Source organism: Hyperolius riggenbachi, chromosome 3 (genome assembly GCF_040937935.1).
Source record: "Hyperolius riggenbachi isolate aHypRig1 chromosome 3, aHypRig1.pri, whole genome shotgun sequence".
NCBI lineage: Eukaryota > Metazoa > Chordata > Amphibia > Anura > Hyperoliidae > Hyperolius > Hyperolius riggenbachi.
In genome coordinates this window covers 210,433,709-210,452,508 of record NC_090648.1, presented here as the reverse complement: position 1 = coordinate 210,452,508, position 18,800 = coordinate 210,433,709, and the positions used below count along the sequence as shown (strand labels likewise).

The 18,800-nt window shown below is 44.6% G+C and overlaps 1 protein-coding gene across 1 annotated transcript in view; it reads right to left on the bottom strand.

The window, feature by feature from the left end:
* Positions 1-18,800, bottom strand: part of LOC137562270 (uncharacterized) — a 294,902-nt gene that overhangs the window by 37,745 nt on the left and 238,357 nt on the right. Inside the window, exons 21-24 of the mRNA XM_068273603.1 lie at positions 17,633-17,787; positions 13,437-13,540; positions 6,111-6,175; positions 2,331-2,479 (exon numbers count right to left, since the gene is read on the bottom strand). Of these exons, the coding sequence (XP_068129704.1) occupies positions 2,331-2,479; positions 6,111-6,175; positions 13,437-13,540; positions 17,633-17,787 (473 nt within the window). The remainder of the gene's footprint in view (positions 1-2,330; positions 2,480-6,110; positions 6,176-13,436; positions 13,541-17,632; positions 17,788-18,800) is intronic.

The window sequence follows — 18,800 nt, the reverse complement described above, 5'->3', positions numbered from 1 at the left end:
ACATATACTGGGGACATATACCCCCTGACTACATATACTGGGCACATATACCCCCTGGCTACATATACTGGGGACATATACCCTGGCTACATATACTGGGCACGTATATCCCTGACTACATATACTGGGCACATATACCCCTGGCTACATATACTGGGGACATATACCCCTGGCTACATATACTGGGCACATATATCCCTGACTACATATACTGGGCACATATACCCCTGGCTACATATACTGGGCACATATACCCCTGGCTACATATACTGGGCACATATACACCTGGCTACATATACTGGTCACATATACCCCTGTTTACCTGTTCTGTGGACATCTCTACCCCTGGCTACCTGTTCTGGGGACATCTATACCGCTGGCCACCTATTCTGGGGACATCTATACTGCTGGCCACCTATTCTGGGGACACCTATAGACCTGGGGCTACCTATTTTTGGGCAACCACTGCTGTCAGATTGAGTGTATTTTGGGGAACTGCTGCCAGGTGAGAGGTGTCTACCATATTAAGGGGGCATTCTGCCTATTTATGTGAAATGCTGTCTATTTATGTGCCTTATGACTGCTAAATCTGTCTTGTTGTGGGCCTCCTGGTTACTGAATTTGTCTTGTTGGGGGCCTCATGATTTGTTGGGGGCCTCAAGATCGCTGAATTTGTCTTGTTGGGGCCTCAAGATTGCTGAATTTGTCTTGTTGGGGGCCTCAAGATCGCTGAATTTGTCTTTTTGGGGGCCTCATGATTGCTGAATTTGTCTTGTTGGGGGCCTCTTGATTGCTGAATTTGTCTTGTTGGGGGCCTCATGATTGCTAAATTTGTCTTGTTGGGGGCCTCATGATTGCTGAGTTGGTCATGTTGGGGGCCTCATGATTGCTGAATTTGTCTTGATGGGGGGGGGGGGGGGGGGGCTCATGATTGCTGAATTTGTCTTGGAACATGCTGGAAGGTACATACTGAGGGAGGGTGGGGTAAGAGTGAGCCTGCTAACTTCCTGTACATTTGGCTCCTCCCATAACCACGCCCACATTGATTATGTTGCCACGCCCCTTCTTTGGCGCGGCGTGCAGCCTTCACCTTAGAGGGCGCATTAATAGTCTTTGTCCCTGGGTGCTGAAAGCCCTAGCTACGCCTCTGGGACTAAAGCATGGTTTGACCACGATATTTCAGAAATATCAACATCAAGTAGAAGGGCTTTTTGGTCTCTTTTTGTCCCCTATACATTTTTAGTGGTTCCGGGTCACCTTGAGCTGCTTCGGTATCCTGACATAATTTTAAATAAGCTTTAGTAAGTTGGTTTACACCTTCCTTTGCTAAGCTGGTTCCAGCTTCAAGTCAGGCGGGCATGAAGAAGGGGCGTGAACAAATTTGGGCACCCAATTTCAGCTAGTAGAATGTCAGTAACATTTACAGATATTTACATTTCTAAAGTGTTAATTATCATAGTAAAATATTGGAAAATAATACATATATTTTACTACAGCTTAACCTAACACTACTCTCACACAGAAATCCCCCTTACTAATGCCTAACCTTAACCAGCCCCCCTCTCACACCTAACATATAAAAAAATCCTTGACTAGCCTAAACCTTAAAATCACCTCCTATGCCTAACCTGCATGCTTAACTGTATGCTTAAAGGGACTCAGAGCTGAAAAATTAAAAATAATTTATACATACCTTGGGCTTCCGCCAGCCTCATAAGCTCTGATTGCTCCCATGCCGCCGTCCTCTTCTGCTCGCAGCTTCAGGAACCGTGTCCCGTCACTGACGTCAGTCGCGGCCAGCTACGCAGGAGAAGTGCGCCCTCTGCGTATTTCTCCAGCACCTGCTGGAGAGATACGCAAACAGTGCGTTTCTCTTACGCTAGACTGGCTCCGACTGACGGAAGTGCGGAGACCTGGTTCCCGAAGCCGCGAACAGAGGAGGACGGCGGCGTGGGAGCGATCGGACCTTATGGGGCTGGAGGGAGCCCCAAGTATGTATAAATTCTTTTTAATTTTCAGCTCTGGTACATTTTAACAATGCATGGGTGGCGCCACTTTCCTGATCCATTGTGTTCCTGCTGTCACCGTGAAGGACAAATTAGACAAGTGACTACCAAGGGAGTATGAGGAACGCTACCACGTTTGCAGCAAAGTTTTTAAGATATGAAATACAAATGTTCATTCTACTCAAAACCTCAACTAATGATGATTCTTGGAGTTCTCCATGAACTGCATAAACGGCAAGGGTTTGCTCTCAGAAACGTTTTGAGCTTCCACAACTATAATATGTGTAGTCTATTAGCACGCAGTAAAATCCTGTATTTACTTACTGTTCACATACAGAGTAGACATGCGAATCATGCTCGAAAAACCAGCATTATTCTGAAGGGTGCTTAAGGCAGTGGTATCAGCTATGCCAGTGCCCATCGTGTAGTTGAGAACATAAGGAATTGACACAGCTGCAAATCCATTTGCATTCCTAAAGGAAAGACATGTCAGAAAGCAGAACTATCAGCACAAATCAGAATATGAATTCAATGGACTGAAGTGAAACTATGGACAGCTTTTTTATCTATTTTTATTTGAGTGGAGAGGTTTTTGTCATTTTGTATTGTCTTTTGTATTTTTGTATCTTTGTTAAGGCTCCACATGATACTTTTTTAATATTTGTTTACAATGCGAGAGGCACAATGCATTTTTCTGATTGATTGGGACATTTGAAAAATCTGACCAATCTACCACACACGTGTTCATTTTTTTTTTCTCCCAATTGTAAAAAAAAAAAATTGTAAAAAAATTGCTTGAGTTTATAAATCAAGAAATTGACAATCTATCCTACACCATTCAATCTTCTGCAAAATTGTACAGAAATTTCCACCACTCCTGATCAAGTTTTTTTGAAAAAAAAAAAAAAAAAACACGAAAATTCAATCAGATTTTTTGCATGAATAAAAAAAAAAGAAGTTTGATTTTTCTGTACAACTGATCATTATTATTGAATTTTCTTATATTTGGATCTTTATATTTTATTGTATGTGGCGGCCTTTAATGAGATTTTTCAATCACATCAAGGAACAAACTGAACATAATTGTATATATGGTATTTATCTTTATTTTACACCCACTTCCTCAATGAAGGCATAGACCTCAATAAAATCCTTCTAAACCTTCCTTAATCTGTCCAAAATGTAAGATAAAAATGGCAGTTTTAACATGCTCTAATTACATTGTCTAGAAAATAGTTTTTCAGCATGTACCCCTTCATAAAAGTATGGTAAGTGTTTGCAGAGTATCCCTTTTTGTGAACAACAGACACATATATATTTAATAGGTGTAGCCAATATTTCTGTATAAATGCCTTTCAATCACCTTTGTATGCATTTGTCTAACTGAAAAACACTTACGTATACATGATTGTGAATCCCCTAACTCACTGTAATATATTGACAATGCCAAATTCAGGGGTAGAGAATCTATGGCGTAGTGTACTGTACTTTGTGAATATTCCAAAGCAGCAATTCACAAATTGTCCAAATCAGAGTTTGTGAAGTTGGTTGGGAAATAACTATGCAGGGCCGGATTTACCATAAGGTACATAGGCACATGCCTACAGGTGCCTGATGATGGAAAAGTGGCTCACTCCCCTCCCTGAGCTCCCCTCTCCCTCCTTGCCTATGCAAAGTCCTGATGAGAGTGTAAGGCCTGGTGCACACCAGAGGAGTTTTTCTGAGCGTTTTGAGTTTTTAAATCTGCTGCTAATGTTATCCTATGTGTCTGTGCACACTGGAGCAATGAGGTTTTGTAAAAAAACCCATAGCATTACATTGGGAAGAGCTTTTAGAGGTTTCAATGTAATGTTATGGGTTTTTTTTTACAAAACCTCATTGCTCCAGTGTGCACAGACACATAGGATAACATTAGCAGCAGATTTAAAAACTCAAAACGCTCAGAAAAACTCCTCTGGTGTGCGCCAGGCCTATCTCAGAGGTTACTCACCTGGGTCTCTGCATCCCATGAGATCTCCCTTCAGTCAGGAGCACCTCTAGCTACTTAATAGCTACCTAATACTTGGAGGAACCTCTAGCTACTTAATATTGAGGATACTAAGAGACACCTGTAGCTACCTATGACAAGCAAGGGAATTAAGGGAGAAGTGACGGCTGAGACAGCCAGCACACTCGCAGTGCGGTTCGGCTGGGGTTTGTAGGTTCAGGGTGGTGGTGGTGGTGGGGGGGGGGGGGGGGGGTGGTCACAGTCAAGGGTGCCAAGACATCTGTGCCTATAGGATCCTGTGATGTAAATTGAGGCCTGGAACTACCACATTTTCCATTTGCTGTGTGGCAATGTGCCAGCGGAATTGGCTTACGGTGATGACAGGGTCAGGAGCCAATGAAATCGACTCCTGACCAGCTCTGTCGTCATATAGAAGGTTAGAGATAGAAGGTTAGAGATAGAAGGCAGGGCGAGTGATCTGCGATGGGGAGAGAGCGACGCGATTGGTGGTAGCATGCGGCGGGATGATTGGAATCTATGCCCTGGCAGGTATAACAGGATCAAAACAGGGCATAGATTTCAATCATCAAAGTGGTTAAATGGGACACTGTAAACATTTAAAAATGCGTTTTGCCTCTTAAACTTGAAGTCTCATTTCTCAGAAACCACCAGGTCATTCAGAATTTATTTTACATGTTCCCACATATGTAGCAAATTTGGGGATGATAGCCATCATGAGGTCTTTGCAATTAACTGTGAAATTCAGCAGATTCACAAAGATTTTGCTGTAAGCAAATGAGGTAGATTCACCATGAATTTGACAAAATTTGCCTGATCATCTCTTTTTAAAGTATTTATCATAAAGGATGTTTTACTTTTAACCCAATTCTCCCATTTTTTTGGTGTATGTGAAAGAGATTTTTGCTAGATGATATTTTTTCATATACATACATGATCTACTTACTGCAAGGGACAAGGGTGATTGCTCAACTCTGATTCTTTTTGACTTGTCTGCAGAATTTGATACTCTGGATCATGAAATACTAATCCAGCGACTGACGAATTACTGTGGCCTAAAGGGTACTGTTCTTAGCTGATTTCAGACCTTCCTATCTGGCAGGACACAGCAAGTATGTTTGGGCACACACTACTCTAATCCAGTGCCACTTGCCTATTGAGTTCCACAGGGTTCTGTGCTTTTACCATTACTCTTTGCAGTCTACATGCTCCCACTGGGCAAAATAATCCAGAACTATGGCCTAGGATACCATTGTTATGCAGATGACACACAACTGTATCTGTCCTTCAAGCCTGGCACCCAAGACCCATCAGCATCCATAAATGCGTGTCTAGTGGATTTACAAAATTGGATGAACACCAGTTGGCTGAGGCTGAACTCTGACAAAACAAAGGTGTTGGTGGTAGGTGGTCCACACATGATGGATAAAGTTCAAAATGCTCACCACCTCAAACTAGCAATTGGGGGAGATACCGTACAGTATAAAGACTGTGCAAAACCTTGGGGTGATCCTGGATGGAAATCTCAAACTCAGACAGCATGTATAAGCTGTCCTCAAGTCTTCCTTCTTCCATCTAAGAAATATAGCAAGAATCAAACACCTTATCCCAGCTGAAGACCTACCTGCCCTGGTTCATGCATTTGTATCCTCCCGCCTAGACTACTGCAATGCCCTGTTCATCGGATCTACAGATAAGGTTCTGCGCCCCTTACAGCTAGTACAAAATGCTGCAGCCAGACTCCTAGCCAATGCCCCCCGCAGCTCACACATCACCTCAGTACTGCAAACTCTTCACTGGTTGCCAGTAAAATAAGATCTGCCTGCTGACATTCAAGGCTCTAAACCACATGGGACCCAAATACATAGCAGATCTATTGGATCATTATACCCCTCCATGCACCCTCCGCTCTGCCAACAAGATTAATCTGGTTATTCCCAGGATAAAAAAAGGCTAAAAACTCACCTCTTTTCCCGAGCCTTTGAGATTGCATAATGCAGGGTCACAGCACTTTGAGTCCCCAGGGAGAAAAGCGCTATACAGATATTATTGTTATTGTTAACATAGAAAGTATTGATAAAGTACATTTTTTTGCTTACGTGAATGATACAGATGGTGAAGGTTGTAGGCTGGTATTGTACAACTGCTGTAGGATTGGGGTAATCTATGCAAGAAAAATCATAACTTGAGTTTTGCAGATATATATCACAGCTAATACAATACAATATACATTTTAAATTACTTTTCTGTCATAATTTATTGGTTAAACACAGAGAGTACAATAAAAAAGACATAACAGAAACCCTCCAACAATAAATTAGTATCAAACATGCAAAGAACATCTGGATCCACATAGTTCTGTGCGTTGTCAGTTCGTCTCCTCATTCCCCCAGGTCCCCTCAATCAGGGGTGCTGCTAAGGTTTTTGTGGCCCAGAGTGGCACATAATTTGTGGCCCTCTTCTTTCTCGTGTAATAATAGGTAGCCAAAGATACCCCCCCAATAGGCAGCCCATAAGTATAGGTAGGTAGCCAAAGGTACACCCCCCAGTATAGGTAGCCTAGGCTGACCAGGTGTCCTATTTTGCCCGGACAGGTCCACTTTTTCAGACCTGTCCGGGCCGTCCTCCCGGGTTTTTTAAATGTCCAGGTGAAGAGAGCCGAACACAGAGCGAGCTGAGCTGCAGAAGAGCCGCTTGAAGAGACAGAGAGCCGAACACGAGCCGACTCTTTGGGAGCCGAGCGGCCAAGACTTAGTCCAGTGTTTTCCCCAGAGCCTATCAGCTGGGCGGTAGTGTTGTCCAGATCATGAACGATTTGGATCTTTGATCCAGATCTTTTTTGTGAGTTGAATCATCCGGATCATTACAATGAACGATTCGGTTCACAGCGGATGTCTGGAAGAAATAGGAACTGCAGCTTCTTCCTGAATGCCTGTGTGTGTTCAGTGTGTGAGTCAGGGGCAGACTGGCCAGGGGGGAAGGGGGGCAATCTCCCCCCAGGACGCCTTTCATTCAGTGATTTAGGGCCGGTCCAGTGTCTGGTGTATTCAGGTTTGTTGTTGTAAGGTAATGTGAAACACTAGGCTAGCTGATAAAAGTGCAATTAGAGGGCAAGCAAGCTGGTAAATATACTCAGCATGATGCAGAGCTTGCCTGGAGGGTCCCTGGGCAAACATCTGTCTTGTCTCTCCCCATTGTTATAATGACTGCATGTGTGGATAAGGCGTTAAAAAAGTTGAAAAGTTTTTGAAGTTGAAAAGTTTTTGACAGTCCCTAGACTCCACTAGGGCTGATTTCTGACTTGTGTGAGAGACTGGCAGGGCCTCCCTCCTGTTTTCCTGCACTTCATCACAAACTGACCTTTGTTAGCTTAAATTAACCCCCAAGTGTTCAGTTAAATCACTGAGATATCCAGCTTTCAGTATGGGCAAATGAATGGCAAAACGTTCAGTACAGCATCTTTTCTCAGCAGTACAGCTTTAGGTTAAACAGAAGACATACAGCCATCCAGTTCAGCCAGAATACTAGTCTTCTCTGGAGTTCTCACCATGCCTGTCATTTGTCACCTGCCTGTGTGATTTTATTGCATTTTGTGGGGAAATCTTCTGCGAATCTGATTGCATTTTGTGGTCCGCTGGCCCTCCACCACCATGTGGTCTGGAAAAAAAAAGACATCCCTCCATGCCCGCGAAGTTGGACAGCACACTGCTAAGGTCTTGTATATTTGGCCCCACCCATGACCACGCCCACATGCTGTTGTGATCGTCCTCTTTTTTGGAAATCAAAATATGGTCACCCTAAGGTAGCCACCCCCAGTATTGGTAGCCTAAGTGTCCCCCCAGTATAGCTAACTATCCCAGTATAGGTAGACAAAAGTGTACCCCCCTCCTCCCACGTGGCATTGGTGTCAGTGGGGGTATGTAGCTTCCTGTTGTCTCCCCTCCCCCAACACTCACAGATAGGCAGATCAGCAGCTACCCAGAGAGAGGAGAGCAGTATACAGTAACTGGAAATGCTGGAAGTGCTGGAAATGTGAATGTGCAATGACCTCACTTCCACACCTGAAATATACTTTCTGGTCCCTGCACCGATCTCCCCTCCCCTCTGTTCTCATTACTGCTGATCTGTGGTCTGTGTGTGAGTGAGCCAGAGACAGCCCTGGCAGCATGGGCGGGCCCTTCTGTGTATGAGTCTACAAGCAACCATTTGGGCCAAGCAGCACCCTTGTCCTTAATTACTCCTTTCACTTTCCCATTCCCTCCTCTACCCTGCCTCATTTACTCCCCTTAAGAGAAGGAAATGGGAGGGTGATGGGAGGGAACATTACAGCAAACCTGCCTCTTTGAAAATGTGACTTTAGCCAAAACTCACATTTTCAAGGAGTAATTACAGTGATTGGGGGGAAAGAGAAGATAAACTGACAATGCACAGAGGTATATGGATCCAGCATGAACATTCCTCTGCAGGGTCGAACTGGGACACCAAGGGCCCACCAAGGAAGTTTCAGCCTGGGGCCCGCCCCCCTCTCCTCCTCCCCCCCCCCCCCCCTCATTTTGGGCTCACATACACATGTACTCTAGAAATTTTGTATGACATTATGGTAGGGAATAGATTTTGAGCAATTCTGAGGACAGTCTCCAATAGGGATATGTCTAAATGCGGCGCGCGCAGCGAAACTGGATGGGTGTCACCACGCACTGGAACATCGGCGTGGTCATGATGAGTCATGGGCAGACTTAAAAAAAAATAAATACAAAACACAAAATGCAAACAGGTTGGCTGCAGATACCCCCACACAATGCAATCAGGTTGGCTGCAGATACCCCCACACAATGCAATCAGGTTGGCTGCAGATACCCCCACACAATGCAATCAGGTTGGCTGCAGATACCCCCACACAATGCAATCAGGTTGGCTGCAGATACCCCCACACAATGCAATCAGGTTGGCTGCAGATACCCCCACACAATGCAATCAGGTTGGTGGCAGATACCCCCACAAAATGCAAGTCCCCCCCAGCTTGGAAGGGGGGTCAGCGGGCACAGATCAGTGGGGAAGCCTCCTCCCCCCCTCCCTCACCTAGGCCCCCCCCCCTTCCGTGCACCCCCCTACTCCAGAAGTGCAGCCAGCAGTGAGCGGAGAATAGCTTACCGAGCTTCAGATAATGCTATCTCCCCTCCGCTCCTCCGCATGCCGCTGCTGCTGCCCTGCTGGTCTCTGTCTCCTGTAGTGACGCTGTCCAATCACGCTCTCGCAGGAAGTACTGCGAGAGCGTGATTGGACAACGTCACTGTAGGAGACAGAGACCAGCAGGGCAGCAGCATGCGGAGCGGAGATAGCATCATCTGAAGCTCTGTAGCTATTCTCCGCTCGCTGCTGGCTGCACTTCTGGAGGAGGGGGGTGCGCGGAAGGGGGGGGCCCTAGGTGAGGGAGGGGGGGAAGCCACTCTGTGCCCAATTTTCCCCCTTCCAAGCTGTGCCCCCCTCCCTCTTAGCTCTGGGGCCCCCAGGAGGCGGGGCAGTCGGGGCCCACCGATGGGACCATCGGTGGTTCGGTGGCTCAGTCCGAGCCTGTTCCTCTGTGCTTAGCTTAGGTAGCTTTGACTAGCTTTTAGGAGTTTTTTTTTCTAGTTACGGCTAGTGTGGAAGGGCTTAGAATCTCTTTGGCATTTATTGCGATGTGTCTTTTCATTTGGAAGATTTTGTCTCACTTCTTATCTTGCCCATACATTCATAGATTTTCTCTCAGGGACCTAATCTGCCAAAGATCAATGACCTATCATGGCTGCCAGTGTCAGACTGGGAGGTGGAAAAGCTGAGGATATCCACTTGCTGGCCAAGCAGCAGTAATCATGTATTGCTGCTCACAGTGAAGACTTGCTACAGGTTTTTATTGAGAGTGATAACACAGGGTTACTGCTGCTTGGCCAGCAGGTGCATTTCCTCATTTTTTCCACCTCCCAGTCTGACACTGATGGCTGCCCGATCATAATTTAGATCAATTTCCGAAAATCATGAATTAGTCCAGATGGAAGGTCTTGCTCGAGGCAGGGATGGAGCAGGGGTGTGGCAGTTTGTATTTCCCAGAGCCCCCAAAGCCAGTGAAAGGCCCCCTCTAAGGTCTTCCCCCAATTAATAGTATTCCCCCAGGGTCCCTGCAGAGTACTTTCAGCAGAGTGCATTCGCCACTCCAGCCGGTGCGCTATCTTCTGTATCCTTCCATGTTCATCTCCCCGGTGCCTCTTCAGCAAGTATGTACATACCGCCGGGTCACAGGGAAGCAGAAGGAAGTGCGCTGGCCAATAGAGATGGCCCAAACAGTTCGCCAGCGGACAGTTCCCAGCTAATTTGGGCTGTTCGCTGCTCACAATTAATGTAAAATTTTTTGTCAAAAATTTGCGTGTGCATTTAAAGAGAAACCGTGACCAAGAATTGAACTTCATCCCAATCAGTAGCTGATACCCCCTTTTACATGAGAAATCTATTCCTTTTTACAAACGGATCATCAGGGGGCTCTGTATGGCTGATATTGTGGGGAAACCCCTCCCACAGGAAACTGTGAGGACCATGGTCCTGGCAGTTTCCTATCTGTGAACCTCGTTGTATCTGTGAACCTCGTTGTTTACAGCTGTTTCCAACTGCCAAAAAAGCAAGCAGCAGCTATTTCCAGTGACATCACCTGCCAGCAGTAAAAATGTCACCATGTGATAAATGTCAGAATGTAAATCAGGGAGAGGAAAGCTTTTACAATGGGCAAACACTGACTAAATCATGTATACATAATTATTGTAAAAATGAAGCACTTTTTTTATTACATTATTTTCACTGGAGTTCCTCTTTAAAACATTAAAGGGACTCTGAGCAGTGCAGAAACTATGGAAAGATGCATATCATTTTAAAGCTCTCTTTCTCCTCTTTCCAATGATATATAAACCGCCACCCTACGCCTTTTAGTTTTCGCTATTTTCGCGATTAAAATTGCCACAGCCTCAATTTCGATCACGAAAATAGAGAAAACTAAAGGGTGTAGGGCGACGATTTAGGTGTCATCAGAAAGAGGAGAAAGAGAGCTTTAAAATTATATCCATCTTTCCATAGTTACATTGTATTACACAGGGCTTTGTCCATCCCCAAGCTCCCAGCATGTCCCTCGCCGCACCTCTCCCCACAGCCGTTCACCGCCTCTGCCTCCCGGTCCGCACTGATGACGTCAGGCCAACCCGAGGCACTGTCAATCACCACCACGTGGACCAGAGCATACTGCACAGGCACAGTAGCTCTGTGCCCGCACAATACGTTCAGTCCACGTGGCGGTGATTGACAGCACCGCTCGCTCAGGCGCAATACGTACGAACGTCATCAGCGCGGACTGGGAGGCAGAGGCGGCAAACGGCTGCGGGGAGAGCTGCGGCGAGGGACATGCTGGGAGCTTGGGACTGGACGAAGCCCTGGGTAAGTAGCACCTATTTTAGTAATAATTGCCTGATAACTCCAAAGGAGGACAGTGGGAAGAAGACCTTCAAAAAGACCCTATAGTTTTGGAGAAAATCGATTTCACAGTTGTGGTAGGAGAAAAGCATATATTTAAATGTGGTAAATGACAGATAATGTATCAACCTAACGGTAGTGTAAAATTGCTTGTATCAAAAGAAAGAGAAACTAATTTCATTATGGGGTTTCCAGGGGGTCCGTACACAGTGCGTATGGACCCCCTGTAAACCCCTCCGGAGTCGCAACGCTTTGGCCAGGGATCGCCACACAGCCACAATATGGTTGTATAAGGATCCCTGGCAACTTTACCTATTTTTGGACCATTTTTTTATTTTTAGAGTGTGGGAAATAAAAAAAAATGACTTTGGTGCCCCCTTCCAAGCCAGAATGTGGAGCTCCAGGTGCGTGGGGCTTCACACCCTGAGCTATACCAGCCTGCGTGGTCCATGTATGGGGGGTTCTGGAGGAGAGGCATGGCCAAGCCTTCCCCTCTCCCCCAGAGCCCCTCTCCAATCCATGGACAAGGGGCTCTTCCCCACCTCCGGTGCCCTGGGCAAAGCCTGCGAGCCTCAACTCCCATAGCACAATTTTTACGGTTTTAGTTTGTTTGCTTAACCCTCCTGGCGGTCTAATTAATTTCTCCAGGAGGGAGCGCAGCAGTTTTTTTTTTTTTAAATCATGTAGCGAGCCCAGGGGCGGCGGCGATCGGTGTGCTGACGCAGCTAGCAAAGTGCTAGCTGCGTGCAGCAAAAAAAAAAGTAAGTAAATCGGCCCAGCATGGCCTGAGAAAACCTCCTGCGCGGCTTACCCCGAACTACGTTCGGGGTTACCGCCGGGGAGGTTAAAGGACAATTGTCAGAACATTGTCCTCGCATTAGAACTGAAGGGACATGAAGGGTTATGGGAGAGTTTCCACCCTATGCACATTTTGCATGATTGAAAGAAACTGAAAGCATGCAGCAATTTTCCAGATGCGTTCACATTTGGCATGCGATTCACGTATAATGTACTTCAATGGAAAATGCATGTATGAGGCTTTTGGAAAAAAGCCCCAGAGAACAGGGGCGTAACTAGAAATTTGTATCGGGCCCGCTCTGGGCCCGCTCAGGGCCGTTTTGGGGGGCCAGAGGGGTCACAGCATGAGGGGAGAGCATTGGACATCGGCAAGGAGGGGGGGCAATCCCTCACCTCGGGATCTCTCCTCTGCGCTCCCCTCCTGCATCTATCCCTGGCAGCAGGCGGGTGGGCAGAAAACATACCTCCATCCACCGTGGAGGTCTCCGATCTCTAAGTACTTCATGCTACTTCCTGTTTAAACAGGAAGTAGCATCAGACACTTAGAGGAACCTCCGGCGGTGAAACGCAGGAAGGTATGTGTTCCTGCCCACTGCCTGCTGCCAGTGATAGATGCTAGAGGGGAGCGCAGAGGGGATAGACTGAGGTGATGGAGGGGTGGATCTGTCCCCCCTCCCTGCTGATGTCCAATGCTCTCCCCTCATGCTGCGACCCCTCCGGCCCCCCAAAACGGCCCTGAGCGGGCCCTAGAGGGGCCCCGGGCCCCTCCGGGGGTGCAGGGGTTGCATCCCCTTTTGTGACACCCCTGCCAGAGAAGGATATCGTCCTATGCAGAATTGCACATTAGGAAAAAAGGCAAAGCATGAAAAAACCTGCCAAAGAACACATGGAAATGCAACACATGCATTTTACCGCATGCGATTTGCCACTTTGCAGTGGAAATGATGGTCCCTTAGACTCCAATTTCTATGTTATTCATCTGTTCCAGCAAACAAAATAGCGTTTTAAAATCTTTCATCATGATTAGTGACAATTTTCTAGACAAGGACTTCTCCTCTGTTTTGTACATGTGGAATATATCACGGAATCTCGTATTCTGGCAATAAGGGCAGTTAAACACATAATAGAGCAGTACATACCACACTCAGAACTGTAGTTTGTAGATTCATAGCCTCTGTTGAAGAGATGTTGGCGAGACCTGATGTGTATTCTTGTATGAGTGTGAAATTCACCTGCACGCCAACTAGCAGAAACAAACAACAAATTATGTGACAATACAATCTGCACATCTACACACAATTGGTATTTTTCTAGCATCTAAGAATGTGCAGGCACAAATACCACAATAGTTAATCTATACTTTCTATTAAAAATTGTTTTTTATACAACAGACTTCAGCACTTTCATGCAGCAGTGAAACAGTTGAGAAAACCCTACTAATGAATAATACGTGGCTTAAAGAGAGTCTGAAGCGAGAATAGATCTCGCTTCAGACCTCATAGCTAGCAGGGGCATGCGTGCCCCTGCTAAAACGCCGCTATAGCGCGGCTTAACGGGGGTCCCTGTCCCCCCAAACCCCCTCCGTGCAGCGGGGGAGCGCTTCCTGGTTGGGGCAGGGCTAACCGCCGCAGCCCTGCCCCATGCGCGTCTGTCAGACGCGTATCTCCGCCTCTCCCCCGCCCCTCTCAGTCTTCCTTCACTGAGAGGGGCGGGGGAGAGGCGGCGATGCGCGTCTGATAGACGCGCTGGGAGGCAGGGCTGCAGCCGTTAGCCCTGCCTCCAGGAAGAGTTTTCCCTACGACCATTTTACGACCAACTTTTGCGGGGGGTGGGTTGGGGGTGAAGGGACCCCCGTTAAGCCGCGGAATAGCGGCGTTTTAGCAGGGGCACACGTGCCCCTGCTATATATAAGACCTGAAGCGAGATTTAGTCTCGCTTCAGTGTCTCTTTAAAGGGAACCAAGCAACATGTTTTTTTTCCCGATTTCTAAAAGCTATAGGAGCTGCCACGTTCCATCCTCCCCTTCTAGCTACCCATTATTTATCCAGGGGAAGGTGTGACAATTGCATCTGTGACTTCTGTAAACTCTTTGAAGCACAGCTTCCAATCCATCCCCTTGCTGCTGAAAGCTTTTTGTTTGCTCTGTGCTAATGTAGGAAATAAAATAATTACATCAGTCCTTATCTGCTTGAAACTTCTGTGGTTGGGCAGGCCTTGTAGGTAGGAGGAAATAGGATAATAAAGGCCTCTGCTAAACTTTTAAATGTAAAAAGAAGTCAAATTGATTTATTTATATTTATGAGTCACATTTATATGCACATCATGCATATTAACCACTTTACCCCCACTGGATATCTCCGTCCCTTTTTCCATCCTTTCACCCCCAGGGACGGATATATCCACACCTCCCGCACTACTGCCGCTGTCCGCGCTCCCGCCGCTCGTGCATGCCGCTGCCCGCTCGCACGGAGATTAATGAACGGGAAAAAAACGTTCCCGTTTGTTGATCTAAGCCCCCGCAATGATCGGCTGCTTCTATGAAAAGCAACGCGATCATTGTGATTTTCCCAGCCTCATTGTGCTTCCTGCAAGCGTACTTCCGGACGCTTGCAGGTCGCATGAACACAAACTCACTGTGGCCATCTTGTGGCCAAATAGTAAAACTACACCCTAAAGCATTTTTCATATACACACACATTAGTTTTACACAATAAATTAACTCATTACCTCCCACACTCCCCAATTTTTTTTTTTTTTTAATAAAAAAAAAAATTACAATTACAAAAAAACCCATAAATAGTTACCTTAGGGACTGAACTTTTTAAATATTTATGTCAAGAGGGTATAACACTGTTACTCTATAAACTATGGGCTTGTAATTAGGGATGGATGCAAAACTGAAAAAAAGACACCTTTATTTCCAAATAAAATATTGGCGCAAAACATTGTGACATAATTTAAACGGTTTTATAACCGGGACAAATGGGCAAATACATTTCATGGGTTTTAACCGGTTCAGCACCGCAGTCCGAAAATCTCATGCATCCGAGCAACGTTCACCTCCCATTCATTCGCCTATAACTTTATTGCTACTTATCACAATGAATTGATCTATATCTTGTTTTTTCCGCAACTAATTAGGCTTTCTTTGGGTGCTACATTTTGCTAAGAATTATTTTTTTCTAAATCTATTTTAACAGGAAGATTAAGAAAGAAATGAAAAAAATTCATTATCTCAGTTTTTGGCCATTATAGTTTGAAATTAATATACGCTAGCGTAATTAAAACTCATGTATTTTATTTGCCCATCTGTCCCGCTTATTACACCATTTAAACGATGTCCCTATCACAATTTATGGTGCCGATATTTCATTTAGAAATAAAGGTGCATTTTTTCAATTTGCGTCCATCACTATTTATAAGCTTATAATTTTAAATAATATAATAACATATTCTCTTGACATGCATATTTAAAAAGTTCAGACCCTTGGGTAACTATTAATGTTGTTTTTGTTTTTTTTTAATTGTATTTTTTCATTTTTATTTTTAATAAAAAAAGTGTATGTGGGTAATTTTTGGTGTGGGAGGGAAACTGTTAATTTTAAATGTAAAATATATATTTTTTTTATTAAAAATGAATTGTGGTGCAGTTTACTTATAAGGAACTTATAAGCAGGGGAAATGTTTCCTGGGGGCAGAAATACCGCGCTCTCTGGAGAGAAAGCGTCGGTATTTCTGCGGGGAAGATAGATCGGTGAATGGGAATTATATTCCCATTCACTGATCGGGGGGGTAGCGGCGGGTAGCGGGAGCGTGCGCAGGGGCGCGCCCGATCGCGCGCACGAGGCGGCGGCAGCAGCAGTGCCTATCTAGACGAGGAAGCTCGTCCAGATAGGCCGAACTGGTTAATTACAGTAGCATGCATTATTTAAAAACTATAATGGCCGAAAACTGAAACATAATGATTTTTTTCCCACAATTTTTCCTATTTTCCCATTAAAACACATTTAGAATAAAATAATTCTTGGCATAATTTCCCACCTAAAGAAAGCCTAATTGGTGGCGAAAAAAACAAGATATAGTTCATTTCATTGTGATAAGTAATAATAAAGTTATAGACGAATAAATGGAAGGAGCGCTGAAAGGTAAAAAATGCTCTGGTGTTTCAGGGGTAAAACCCCTCAGTTGTGAAGTGGTTAAATGTTCTATCGAGATGCCCTGGGTGCTAAATATTGTGCTTGATTCACTTTAAAGGGTTTTCTGCTTCACCTGCTGCAAGCTAGTGAGGGCTGCAAGGTTTAAATAGGAACTTTACTGAAAGATAGTAGTAGGGGAAAAAATAAATCAATACATTGCAAAGTGAGAAGTTAAGAAAAAGAAGACAGGTGAAGAAATGCTCGATATTTGCCATGTAATTCATTCCTGCTGTTTGATCCACATTGAGCCTGCAGGTATTCACCTTTCTTTGCTGCTGGCAGACATAAAAAAGCAGACAGCGCCAACTGCCATTATCTATAAACACTGCCACTGTGGGAGGGATTTGACTACAATATCCATCAGACCTGATGGTCTATTTGAGAAAGGTAAAGATTTCTCATGGGAAAGCGGGCATCGGCTACTGATTGGGATGAAGTTCAATCCTTGGTTACAGTTCCTCTTTAAAAGGACTGTCTACTAAGCACAGCCCTGATATACACAGGCCTGTGCCTTACATATGATCTACAGTTTTCAAAATTAGACTTTTTTTTAAAGATTTATGCCTGACAAAAGCTCAGGGAGAGATTTTTTATAATGTATTGAATACAGCTTACCATAGTAGTACAATTTGATTTTTTTTTTAACTAATAGATGGGCTTTCAAGTATAAATGCTACAATACTGTGCCGCTTTACCAGCAAAGTTAATGAGAGCATGTTATTCACAGGAATAGTTTGTGGTTAACATTCTGCATATATTGATAGATATTAACCCTTTAGCAGTCAATGTATTTAGAGGCTTGCAAGTGCTCCAGGCCAATTTATTTTAGTACATTTTTTTATTTCTTATTTGTTATATTTCCTTGCTGCTTATTAGTACTGCTGTAATGTGCATTATGGCCACTTGTCACTAGGGGGCAGTGTGAGACAATAACAGAGGACTTCTGCTTTCAGCTTCTATATTTTCTGCTAGCAGAGAGACATCAAAGCATTCCGAGAATTTACAGCACAACGAGTTCTGCCGGCTGAGGTCAAAAGCAGTGCAGTTCTCTCAAACAAGATCATTCCTTTGAAGCAGCTAATGAGGTAAGCACTATAACTGGGTATTTTCAAGCAGCTTGATTTTTTTCCATGACTCACCTTTGGGATTCAGTTGAAATGGATCCAAAACAAGGTACCTGCTTTTAAATGTTGCTGTATTGTTTAATATAGTTTGGGTAACTGATGCACTGGTTATTGAGATATTCTGGAAATATAGATCGACCAATGCAGTTACAGCGAAGCTATCTGTATTTCTGCGCATTAAAGAAAACAAATGTCAGTGTTAAGTGCTATGATAAATAACAAGAAACATTCACTGGAAAGCTTTAGAAATTATTAACCAGGTATGACAGTATTCTATATAATTCATGATCTGCACTGCTCTTTTTACAAAAATAGAACTACTGTACATAAAATATAAAGATAAACATGTAAAAACAGGGAAAAGATGGATTAACTCGCCTAGGTCTCATCTCCCTTCCAATGTGCTCGTCATCTACCAATACTTTAGCCTTCTATACCGAAACGTCTGCTGTGAAAAGGGAAGTGTCAGAAGATGGAGAGCAGTGTGGAGCACATCGGAAGGGAGTGAGCTAACTCCTGCTTACACAGCACGCTTCAGGACGATTTTGCTTTTTGCTAAATCGTTCTCGATCATCCCTGATTGCATTACTAACTGAAGCTATGTTTAAGGGCTAGTTTAGATGGATGGCAGCTGCAGTTTATTTATTTATTTATTTATTGTATTTATAAAGTGCCAACATATTACGCAGCGCTGAACATTAATTTAGGTCAGTGCTGTCCAACTTCATGGGCATGGAGGGCCATTTTTTTTCAGACCCCATGGTGGAGGGCGGAAGGTTCTTGCTAGAGTCGCAGCCCCCCCCCTCCCCCCCAGGAAAAAAAATGCAATTAAAGGACAATTAGATTGGCAGCACTTACCACAAAATGCAATTTGAGATGTCGGGGAAGTTGTGTGGCGCGCCAAAAACCACGGGGGTTCCGTTGCGTGTGGGTGTGGCCATGGACCAGAATGCGGGTGTGGCCACGGGTGGAAACAAATTTACATGAATTTAGCAATGTGGGACATTAGATTAGGACAGTGGTGGGGAACCTTTTGGAGGCCGAGTGTCCAAACTGCAACCCAAAAGTCACTTATCTATCGCAAAGTGGCAACAGCAATTTAAACTACATACAAAGGTTTTAACTCATACATGAACATTATGGAAAATCCAAGTTGAAAATAAACTGTGAAGATAAACAATTT